The 12669-nt window shown below is 38.3% G+C and overlaps 1 protein-coding gene across 2 annotated transcripts in view; it reads right to left on the bottom strand.

Annotated features, from left to right (window-relative positions):
* LOC149224236 (BURP domain-containing protein 6-like) overlaps positions 1–12669 on the bottom strand; it is a 40418-nt gene that overhangs the window by 1196 nt on the left and 26553 nt on the right. Inside the window, exon 1 of one of the 2 annotated variants that reach the window (XM_089386046.1) lies at positions 126–331. The exons of the other annotated variant lie outside the window; for it this stretch is intronic. Within the exon in view, the coding sequence (XP_089242172.1) occupies positions 126–140 (15 nt within the window). The 5' untranslated portion in view covers positions 141–331. Of the gene's footprint in view, positions 1–125; positions 332–12669 lie in introns of those variants that run through there. 2 annotated transcript variants of the gene reach the window in all.

Raw genomic sequence — 12669 nt, 5'->3', positions numbered from 1 at the left:
TACTTCATTTCTACAGATTTCAGAAAAAGCAACGAGGACTAGACTAACATTGGGTCCTGAAAATTCAACATGAGAGCAGAATAACATACAGGGTAATGTACAGCTTGGGAAGCAAAGAAACTTACCAAGAATAGCTTCATTGTTGCGATGTGCGACCTTCCTCTCAAGTTATTGGAACGAATATTGCGATTCTCCAAACGTTTGCAGCACTACCAGAGAGATAGATTAGTATAGAATATTGCGATTCTCCAAAACCAACTGCTTATAAATAATTCCGTGAGACGACGAGGGGCAGAGAGCAGTTGTCTGTAGCATCGGGATTTATCTATGTGCAAGTGGTGCTATTTCGTTCTCGATTGTATCGGGATTTATCCAGTTTGTTCAATTTTTCAAACTTTTACAGGACCTATCACAGTCATGCATTAGTACATTATTCATCATGACGTTTTGGAATTATTTTTGCCCATAGATAGTGGGCTACTTGATCAATGTGGGGTCTAGTTTCCACTAGATCCCCGTCAATGTAGGAAAAGGGCTGAAAGCCATCAATATAGAAAAAAATGAGGACTGTCTCCATAACTCCACGAAACCATAGGTCAACAGCGGCTGGCCAGCCATTATCAAGTTATATTTTTATTGCTTTCAAGGCGGCTTCCATGAAGACCTAATTGATTGCTTTCAAGGCGGCTTCCGGCTTCTTTACAAATGCCGGATCCCACAGTATTCGTCCACTGATGGCATTCGTCACAGCATTTGTCCGTGGCACTCTAAACACATTCCCATTGTATCTACTATTATTAGTCAAAGCACATGCCCATTGTATTGAAAAGAAATAATAGAGCCAAAATGAATAATTAAATATGGTGGCCAATGATATTTAAAATGATTTCGCTTTTGTCACGCTCTTAATTTTCGTTTTGTCGGACTGTCTCCTGTAAATCAAAAAGAGCCTAGTCCTTATATTGCAACATTGTCTTTTACGTTAGTTACGTTATTTTTAATTTACATGATAAAATTTATGGGGTTTTACTTAATGAATTTTTGACATATCATGTGTGTTTGTGATATACTAAACAATATTCCAAATTTGATAATATATTTGGAAATATCTATAGAACCCCATACAAATACGGACATAATACACCTTCCCAATTTAGAAAACCGCTACTTTAGCTAAGTATTATAGGTATCCATTTTTTCGTTAACAGTTTTTATACCCCTTTATATTTTTTCATTAACTTTGAGCTCCAATTTTTATACTTTCCAATATAAAAATCCTTCACTCCCTATATATGCCCCAATATATTATATCATTTTTTCCTCAATATATATCCCCCAATATAAACCCACGTGGTATAGTATTGCTCCCGCAGTGAAGCCCCGTGATCAAATCTATGTGAGTTATTTCATAGTTACTAAATGTTATGTTTGTTTGTTTCCTTATAAGGAATGTAGCATTATCAACATATAGTTATATAGAATTTTATTACCTTTTTGAACCATGCATATTTTGAATAAATTATTACCATGTTATGATTTATTTAGACTAACATATAATTGTTTGTGAATATTACGTTTTTTTGGTAAAGCATTTGCATTAAATATATTTATCATGATATATTAACCATGTCTAACCCCCATTACTAAAGGAAAAGGGTTTAGCCATGTGATGACTATGAAGAATACCTTACAAGGGTCAAAGTCGTAACTCTAGTTGAGAGTTGAGGGAGTCAAACCTAACTCTTAGTTGGCTATCAAGCTATGTTATAATTGGGTGACTATGAGGAAAAAGGGGTACCATTTTATTCGATTTTATCTTATTCCATAGTAAAAAAGAGAAACTAGAGTGGGAGTGAGAGAGACTAATAAAGGAAATTAGTCTTGCAACATCCTATCAAGCCATAAGGCTAACATGACTCCATTAAAGTCTCATCTCCTTTGTATTTGCATTATTTCCAATGCAAACAAAAAAGAGTAAGGCAACCTCACATTCTAGCTAGGTTTTCTCTAGTAAGGGTTTCTAAGAGCATAACCTTGTGTTCATTGTGGTTGGTGTGTGATTGTAATTCATTATTCTATATTTTCCACATTTTATCTATTTTATGCATAAACAACAAATCAATAATTAATAAATCCATAATCTAAACGAATTTAACCTTCATAGTATACATTTCAATTTTTTATCAGATCTATTGTGAAGAAATGTATACTAAAATATCCATAACAATTTACAAAATTGATAACATGGCATTCCAAGCGGACCTGTCACTTGAAGGTGGTGCCTTGTGAACACTAAAAGCACCTAGTTATGTCATACCATTGCTTAGTCTCAACATAAAACATAAAATCCTTTTATATTTATTCAAATGATATATATATATATATATATATACTCACATTCAATGGTGGTTAATGTATAGAATCTATAATATAGCTAGATGTGTGTGTGTGTGTGTGTATATATATATATACACATATACATATACATAGTCACATTCAATGGTGGTTAATGTATAGAATCTACAGTATAATTAGATGCATAAACTTTGTAACCCTAAAATCACTACATGTAACCATATATGTAACATATTTCACAACGATCAGCAGCCCAACTTATGTTGGATAAACCCATCAGCCTAATGGTATAGGGTGAAGTTTGTCAAAACTAAAGTTGTTCCATTGACACTAATCCATGTCAATCTATTAGTGCAATTGAAACATTCCTCGAAGACTTGATCATTGATGCTTCTACACACTCCTCCAAGGCCCGACCATTGGCACCAAGCTTGATCATCAACACTCTACATATTTCTCTATGGCCCAATCCATGTGCCATCAACTAAACTCTTTTCTAATGTGGAAATTCTTCTTCAGATCTAAGAAACTTTAAGGGTTAGATTTTGAGTCTGTGACACAATGGGAGGGGTTTATCCTCTTTCCTTCAATACTCTTGTCCCTCCAGCTCACTATAAATAAGGTTAACTTGAATTTAAGGATCGCAAGGTATTCTCCTACTCCGACTCTATCAATAATGTGGCCTAGTTGTCCAAATTGAAGTTAATAAACATCTTTCTTATCATATATCTTGATCAACTACTTGGAAAATAGATTGATGCATTTATTTACCCAAATATATATATTTTGTGTGTGTGTGTGTCTACACATGCTCGACATAACCAACCAATCATATATGGTGGACACTAGTGCACAACAGTAACAACCCTGGTGAAAATTCCATGTAACAAAGTTAATAAAGGAAAAATAATAACCACGTTTGATGGGACGCTTATTCCAAGTTGAATGTTGGGCAAGACATCCTAGTCTGGGTGTTCATTTGGTTTATTATGGCTAAGGAAATTGGAAAAGGAAATGGTTGAGGCTTTGAAAAGGCAAAATGGCATTTTTGGCACATTTATTTATGAAAAGAAAGGAAAATAGGAGAAAAGGGAGGTGAAAGGTCGCATGTTGCATGTGCGGAGGAAATTGAAGATCACGGGTTGCATGTGGGGAGGAAATTGAAGGTCACAGGTTGCATTTGAGGAGGAAATTGAAGGAAAATAATGGAAAATGAAGAAGTTAGATGCCTAATTGATAAAAAGGCTTCTGAGGATCAGTTTGTAACCTTTTGTCAGTTCATTTTTGGAGCTCTCCCATTATTCTCTTTCTCTCTCACTCTTGGAAACTTAGATTTGTCTTGGAGCATTTTGGCATTGGATCAAGAAAGGTAAAAAAGGCAAAAGGAAGGAAGGAGCAAGAAAGAAAGAGCAGGATCAAGCAGTTATTGTAGTACTATTTGCAAGTATTGTTTTGCATGTGTATTTTCCTTGCTAGATTTGGCATGCATGGTATTGCATGTGGTTCTTTTGTTGTTATGACATGGTTTTTACCTGGTGTGACAGTGTTTTCAGCCTAGCCTTGCCATTTCCGGATAGCCATGGTGTGATGAGGTTCTCATGTTTTGGTTGAACCTGATTTCCAGATGGATTTGAAGCTAAGTGAGGTGGATCTCTAAAAAGAGCACATGGCCTAGTGGTCCTCGAGCTAGATTGTGGATCATTGTAAAGCCATTGGCCTAGCAACCCCTGAGCCAAACGGTGGGTTGCAGTAAAGCTAGGAATTTGTTGCCTCGGTGAGCCTAAGAATCATTGTCGGTGAATGGCAGGATATACGGGAAAGCCAAGAGATGGATTGCTCTCTATTGGGCCTAGTAATCCTAGGTTGGGTTATGCAGTAAAGCCTGGAGAGCGTGTCTCGTTTTAGGGCCTTGTGATCCGGTGTGTATTGCGGTAAAGCCTGAGAGGCTAGGAGACAGGAAAATCCCTCATGGTGTAGGTGGAGAAATCCGATGGCATCCATGCTTATTTGGCCTAGTGATCGGGTGGAGGTCATGGTAAAGCCTATTATTACATGTTTATTGTGTTGGCCTAGTGATCCGGGATAGATTATGGTAAATCTTGGTTTCTATTGATGAAGGTGAGGTGGTTTAGCCTCAGGATGACCTGGTTAGTTCTTTTGGTTTGAGTCCCACATTCATGCTTGGAATATGGCACGGGGGTGAGTGGATGAAGAGAAATTTGTCTCAACCATTCTATGGTCGGGTGGAATTTGGTAGTCCCATCCCGGGTTTGGATTTTGCATCATCAATATAAGGTTATTTATCCTCATAATTCTATGAGTATTATATGGGTTTATATGTGGATCATATGGTTGTGATTTCTTTGGTATTTTTGTTGCCATTATGTTGGTTGTGTATATGTTTTATGATAGTGGATATATATGGCTCTCATCATGTTTTTATTTGTAAATGGATGAAAAATGTATCTATGACCTAATAGATGACAATGTAGAAAATGATATAAGGGAACAATCCTTCATAGCGATTCTCAGATAAGTATGAGACACCCATGCTTAAATTTGTTGTTTACATTGGTAGATTACATATTTGTGATATGTTTTATGAAATGCTTGTCATGGCTAGTAGGGGTCTGGTTAAGGGCTTGCTCGTATTTACATTTTCATCAGTGTTTCCCTATTATCTTTATGTTCTAAAGGTGTCATTCAATTCTGGGCAGTGATCTAGACGTTGGCATGCCTTGGCATGAGAGCATCCAAAGCCTCTTGGACACTATCAGGTCCATATCATGGGAGCGTCCGAGGGTCAAGTGGTCTAAAACCTCAGTGGGGCCCAGGGGCTAGGTACTTGAGTGGTTGGGATGGTTCCTGGGAATCTTGTAGCTGATGTGGAAGGTTTGTATGTTGTGTTTTCATCGATTCCACTTCCTTAAGGTCACATATGAGGTTGAATCCAATCATAGTAGCATCTCGTCACATGTTTACCCTAGTTGGATGGTTACTTGGGTAGATGTGGGATGACGGTGTTACAGAGTGGTATCAAAGCATGGTTCACCCCTCGAACTGGATGGGCAGTGTGTTGGTCATGCATTCATGTCATTTGCATGTGTGTCAATCATTCTTGTGGTCTATGTGCTTGTTTCATATGCATGGTGTTAGTCATGGTTGTAGTGATGTCACCGTGTGGAAGAGGATGTTGTTTTTATGAAGTATGTCATCATGAGCGTATGATTGGTTACATGATTTTTATGCTTTTGTATTGTCAGTGTACGTTGGTATGGTTGTCGTTGTCATGCATGAGGTCATGGTATGTGTTGTTGATATGGTCATGCATTAATGACTAAACTCTTGCTAGAATGATGGTTACATGGTTATATGTTTATGTATTATATGTCTATATTTTGTTATGATTATGTTATACATTTAGTGCATTAATTGGTTGATCTTGTAAATGAGATATCCTCCCCGAATTATGCTAAGGTACATTGGTTTTTTGTGATTTCATTTAGCTGACATAGTATGCCTTGTAGGAAAGAGATCAAATGACTAGCAGGATGGTAGACTATAAAGATTCTCCCTATGAATCAGATGAGCAGCGTGGTGTTGGGCACTCTTTTGATTAGGTAGACACATTGAGAAGCTTGAAGGAAGAAATAAGGAGTTGTAAGGCAGAAAATGACAAAATCATTCACGGACAAGAGAAACAAACATAGGTTAATGCTATACTCCTTCAAAGTTTGTCAAAATTGTAGCGACAAGGGCCACTTTGTATTAGCCATGGACAGGAGGAAAGAACTAATGGGGCATATGGAAGTAGGTTTCATGCTAGTCAAATTTTAGATAGAGATGACATGGTTAGAGATGGTATATTGTTGGATACTCCAGATTGGAGAGGTGATGGATATAGGTATTATTCTAGTTTTGGTTCTAATAGGCATCATGATCATCATTGTTAGCATCCTTACATGAGGAGTGATAGGGGATACTTTCTAGACGAGTTTAAGAAAGCAAAGTCAGCTAATTTTTATGGAGATGTGAAAAAAAAGGAAGATGCAGAGGCTTGGATACTTGGGATGAAAGAATTTCTTTGAGTTGCGTGAATACGCAGATAATATCAAGGCCAGGATAGTTATCTTCAGCCTGAGAAGTAAAGCAAACATATGGTGGGAAGATGTGAATGGGGTTAGAGACATCAGGACAGATGAATTGACCTTGCACGAGTTCTAGAGCTTTTCAGGAATAAGTACTTGTCAGAAAGGTACTACGACAGTAAGGCCAAAGAATTCAATGAGCTAAAGATGGGATTAATGAAAAATGAAGAGTACACAACTAAGTTCCTAGAGCTATTGAGGTATGTACCATATCTTAAAGATGAGAAGGATAAAGTTCAATGAATTTTCAGCAGATTTCCATTAGAATTTAGAGATTATATTGAGTATGATGAGCCTTAGTCACTTGAGGAAGTTATTGAGAAATTGAAGCATTTCTATGAATAGTCAAAGCATAAGAATGAATCTCAGCAAGGATGGTGAAGAAAAGGCAAAGGTAAAGGTAAATGGAAGCCTAAAAGAACAAGGCCTCAGAATGCAGATGAGAAAGAAAATGTGGCACCACAAAAGAGGTTCGATGCAGCTAGATAGGGACATGGGTCAAAACATCAACATAGAGGTGAGGATATTGGTTCGTTGGAGTGTTGTACATGCGGTAAGGAGCACCTTAAGAGAGGTTTTCCACAGAATCAGGGTGGTAGGCCTCAGATATATAGTGCACAGGAGGCACAGAGTGTTGGGGATATTGGTTAGAGCATTCTTTGTATTTGTGTAGCATTGATAACAAACAGCAGACGATCAGGAATCTATCATTGAGATCGATGGTAAGCTTTGTGATCAAGTTATTTCTATTTTGATTGACCATGGATCTAATTATAGTTATGGTAGTCTGGACTTGGTGCATAAGTGTGGTTTGAGTAAGGAATTACATGAAAAATCCTGGTTAGTGCAGTTGGCTACATGTACAAAGAGGTGATTTCATCATTGGGTAAGAGCTTATGCATTTGATTTGAATGGTATGCCTACCGCAACACATTTGAATATATTACCGTTGGGATCATACAATTGTTGTTGAGCATGGACTGGTTGTACCTTCATAGGACCAAGATGGATTGTTATTACAAATCCATTGAGTGTGTGGATGACAATGGGGAACCAAAAGTCTTACATGGAAAGAAGAAAGCCACATCAGTTAGGATGGTGACAGCCATACGTAGTCACAAAAAAGGGTGTATGTTATTCACAATGCACATTTCTAGTGACAAAGGTAAGGAAGTTGAGGATGCAGATGTTTTGAGAAGGTACCCAGTTCTACCGTAGTTTTAGGATATATTCCGTGAGGAGATTTTAGAGTTGCTACCTCACAAGGAAGTAGACTTTTCTATTGAGTTAGTGCCAGGGGAATCTCCAGCATAAAAAGCACCTTACAATATGAGCACACCTGAGTTGGTAGAGTTGAAGTTGTAGTTGAAGGAAATGTTGCACAAGGGATACATTAGGCCAAGTGTATCACCATGGGATGCACCGGTATTGTTTATGAAGAATAAATATGGTACTCTTAGATTATGCATTGACTATGGGCGGTTGAACGAAGTGACTATCAAGAATAGGTATCTGTTGCCGAGGATTGATGACTTGTTCGATCAGTTGAAGGGAGCAGCAGTGTTCTCTAAGATCAACTTGAGGTCAAAATACGATCAGGTACGCATCAGAGAGGAGGAAATTTAGAAGATAGCTTTCTGGAACAAGTATGGGCATTATGAGTTTGTTGTAGTTCCATTCGGTCTGACTAATGATCCAGTTACATTTATGTGCTTGATGAATAGTGTGTTGCATCCATATCTGAATAAGTTTGTTATTGTGTTCATTGATGACATATTGGTATATTCTAAAAATGAGTAAGAGCATGCCGACCATTTAGCAGCAGTGTTGAGGTTGTTGAGAGAGCATCAGTTCTATGCTAAGCTCAACAGGTGGAGTTTCTTTCAGACTGAGGTACACTACTTGGGACATGTTGTTTCAAAGGAGGGCATAGCAGTGGATCCAGAAAATATAAGGGCCATCACGGAGTGGGCAGCTCCTAGAAATGTAGATGAGGTGAGATCCTTCATGGGGTTGGCAGGTTATTACAGGAGGTTCATTACGAACTTCTCACAAATTAGTTATCCTATTGCATCATTGCATAGGAAAGGCAAGAAGTTTGAATGGACAGAGAAGTGTGAGGCCAGTTTTGAGCAGCTTAAGCAGTTTTTGACACATGCACCAATGCTACAGATTGCAGAACCAGACAAAGAGTTTGTAGTATGTACAGATGCTTGCAAAAGAGGAATTAGTGGAGTCCTTATGCAGGAAGGATAAGTGGTATACCATGAGTCATGAAAACAAAATGAGCATGAGCATAACTACCCAACACATGATCTTGAGTTAGCAGTGATCATACATGCATTGAAGATGTGGAGGCACGATCTTCTTGGCAGGAGGTTTGTATTGATGAGTGATCACATTAGGTTGAGGTATTTGTTTGACCAACCGAATTTGAATGGCTGAAAATCTGGATGGTTGGCCATGATCGGTGAGTTTGACTTTGCGATCAGGTACGTCAAAGGAAAGGAGAATAGGGTGGCAGATTCTCTTAGCAAGTGGGTACAGTTAAATCACTTAGTAACTATGAGCTCCTATGGGACAGACTTACAGGATATGATCTTGCAGGTAAGTCAGCAGGATGTTAGGTATATGGAGATTGTGCATAGGTTGCAGTAGAGTACAGGTACATGTACATGTACAGGTACAGGCACATGAAGTGGTACATGTACATGTACAAGTATAGGTAGTAGTAAAGGTACAGGTATAGGTAGTGGTACATGTACAGGTATAGGTGCAGATGCATAGGATGTGGACTATTGTCTTACAACAGATGGATTGGTTAGATTTAGGGATAGGATATATGTGCCATACAGTAGTGAGCTCAAGAAGGTGACCTTGAGAGAGTTTCACACAAAATAATATTCAAGTCACCTAGTCTATCAGAAGACATTGACTGCAGTGAAGAAATTTTATTATTGGCTGAATCTGAAGAGGGATGTAACAGAGTTTGTGGCTAGGTGTTTTGATTATCAGCTTGTGAAGGCATAGTGTAAGCATCCAGGTGGACTGCTATAGCCAATTATGGTTCCTGAATGGAAATGGGAGGTCATTTCCATGGATTTTATCACAGTTCTGTCAAGGACCGTGAGACAGCATGATTCCATCATGGTTGTTGTGGATAGGTTGACGAAGTTTGCGCACTCCATTCTAGTGAAGTCTACATTCTCAGCTAGTGATGTAGTACAGGTATTCAACAGAGATGTGGTCAGATTGCATGGTGTTCCAAAGAATATTATGTTAGACAGGGATGCAAAGTTCATTTCCAAGTTTTGGAAGGAGAGGTTTGCAGGTTTGGGCACAGAGTTGGCCTTTAGTATAGCTAATCATCTGCAGACAGATGGACAAATTGAGAGGGTCAACAAGATATTGGAGGACATGTTGAGGATGTATGTGATGCATCAACAGTGAAAGTGGGAAGAGAATCTTCCACCAGTAGAGTTCTCTTACAAGAATGGTTATCAGGAATTTTTGAAGATATGTCCATTTGAGGCATTGTATGGACGGAGTTTCAATACTCCCATCATTTGGAGTGATATAGTTAACATGGTGTTGATTGGACCGGACATGTTGGCGAACACGGAACATGAAATGCAAGTAATCAAGAAGAAATTGAAGGTAGCACATGATAGGAAGAAGAGCTTTGTAGATCGAAATAAGTTGTTCAAGGAGTTCCAGGTGGGGAATAGGTGTATTTGCGCATCAAACCAAAAAAGATCTCCTTGCAGATTGGAACATGTGCCAAGATGGCACCATGGTTTTGTGGACCTTTTAGGATTATTGAGAGGATTGGGCTAGTAGCCTATCGACTTACACTACCTTGGACAGTGAAATTCCATGATGTTTTCCATGTGTCATTACTTAAGAAGTATGTTAAATATGTTGATCGTGTGATTGACTAGATTGTATTTCGGGTGGAAGCAGATGGAGAATTCCATCTAGAGCCTCAATGTATATTGCAGAAAAAGGTGTGCATGATTCAAAACCGAGAAATCAAGAAAGTTAAAGTGCAGTGGAAGTACTTTAGGCCCGATGAACCTACATGGGGGATGGCGGATCAGATGCAGGCTATGTATCCTTCATTGTTTGCTTGTTGAGGCAAAGCAGTTTTGGAATGATGTTTTGGTATATGTCTTTGGTATATGTTTTGGTACATGTTTGATGATGTTTGGGTATATGTACATATGTATATGGATGTAAATACCTCCATAAAATGTGTTATAAAGCTCCAATAAGCGGTATGGTTGTCATGTCATTATAATTGTCATGTTGTTATGTTATCATGTTAGTTTTCTTTTCAGTAGGATGATCATTGTAAATACTTCATCGAGCTATGTTATAAAGCTCCATGGGTAGTATGTTTTATTTTTAGCAGTTTTGTTGAGGTATAGGTGTGGTTGAACAATGAGGACAGTGTCCCCCAAGGGGGGGGGGGGTTCTATAATAGCCCTGGTGAAAATTCCATGTAACAAAAGTTAATAAAGGAAAAATAATAACCACAGTTGATGGGATACCTATTCCAAGTTGAATGTTGGGCAAGACATCCTAGTGTGGGTGTTCATTTGGTTTATTATGGCTAAGGAAATTGGCAAAGGTAATGGTTAAGCCTTTGGAAAGGCAAAATGACATTTTTGGCACATTTATTTATGAAAAGAAAGGAAAATAGGAGAAAAGGGAGGTGAAAGTTCACAGGTTGCATGTGAGGAGGAAGTTTAAGGAAAATAATGGAAAATGAAGAAATTAGAGGCCTAATTAATAAAAAGGCTTCTTAGGATCAGTTTGTAACCTTTTGTTAGTTCAATTTTGGAGCTCTCTCTCACTCTTGGACACTTAGATTTTTGTTGGAGCATTTTGGCTTTGGATCAAGAAAGGAAAAGAAGGCAAGAGGAAGGAAGGAGCAAGCAAGGAAGAGCAGGATCAAGCAGCTAAAGCAAGATTCTTTGCAGGCATCAATTTTCATGTGTATTTTCCTTGCTAGATTTGGCAAGCATGGTATTTCATGTGGTTCTTTTGTCGTTATGGTATGGGTTTTTCGAGGTGTGATAGTGTTTTTAGCCTAGCCTTGACATTTCCGGATAGCCATGGTGTGATGGGGTTCTCATGTTTTGGTTGAGATGGATTTTCGGATGGATTTGAAGTTGAGTGAGGTGGATCTCTGAACGATAGAGCACATGGCCTAGTGGTCCCTTAACCGGACTGTGGATCACGGTAAAGCCACTAGCCTAGTAACCCCTGAGCCAGACTATGGTATGAATCTCAAATATAATAGAGGTAGTTTGTATCACCATGTCAATGAAGGAGAAAAGTAAAAAAATAAATGAAATGCAAATAAATACTTCATGTGTTAAAGGAGAAATTGATAATTTTAAAAGTGTGTGACTAAGGTGGTGAATGCAGGATTGGGAGGCGAGCAAGTGCTGGACTATGGTGGAGAGTGCATGACTAAGGTGGTGATTGCAGGTTTAGGGAGATGCATGTTGGACAAGGGTGTTGAGCATCATTGGTTACTTGGAGGTGGTACATGACGACCAAAAGGTGACATATTATCTGTCCTAGCACTGGTAGCAGTGTATTATAAAGATTGTTTAGCAAGCAGGTCGTATAAACAAAGTTTTTAATATTTACTCTGTATGTATCCTTAGATCAGTACCACACTAAGGAAGCACATGGTGGGTTTCACTTTACAATCTTATGGTCACTAGTGTTTCTTTTAAGTTTTTCGTCCTCATATGGTTTTCGTCATCTTGATATTGTTCTCCATTCTCAGTTTATATATTTATGACCATCCCTGTGGGATGTTTCACCAACGCTCTCTGGAGATTATCCAAATTATTCTGCTCTTGTTTATAGCTATTTTCATCTTATATCTCATTTTCATAGAACATGTCATTTATCGTCACTAGAGGCCATATGTTTGGGTGGAAATGTTTTCTAAAGATAATAAACCCAACAGAAGACTGTGATTTAGAGGTCCCCCTGAACCAGTCCAAGATATATTTCTTATGGAAGAAATGGCTAGGTTCTTTTATATATCTCGACCATGCAAAGAGCTTGGTTTCAAATGTTGTCATAAGTGGTGGAAGTGTTGGGTGTGCTAGTTTTACTATTGTTGTGAACAAAATCTCAT

The sequence above is a fragment of the Pinus tabuliformis genome, chromosome Q (genome assembly GCF_031772625.1).
Source record: "Pinus tabuliformis cultivar Carrire ecotype Pingquan chromosome Q, CPIR1, whole genome shotgun sequence".
In the NCBI taxonomy this organism is placed as follows: Eukaryota; Viridiplantae; Streptophyta; class Pinopsida; order Pinales; family Pinaceae; genus Pinus; species Pinus tabuliformis.
The sequence above is the reverse complement of the archived record's forward strand: the minus strand, read 5'-3'. Positions and strand labels throughout refer to the sequence as shown.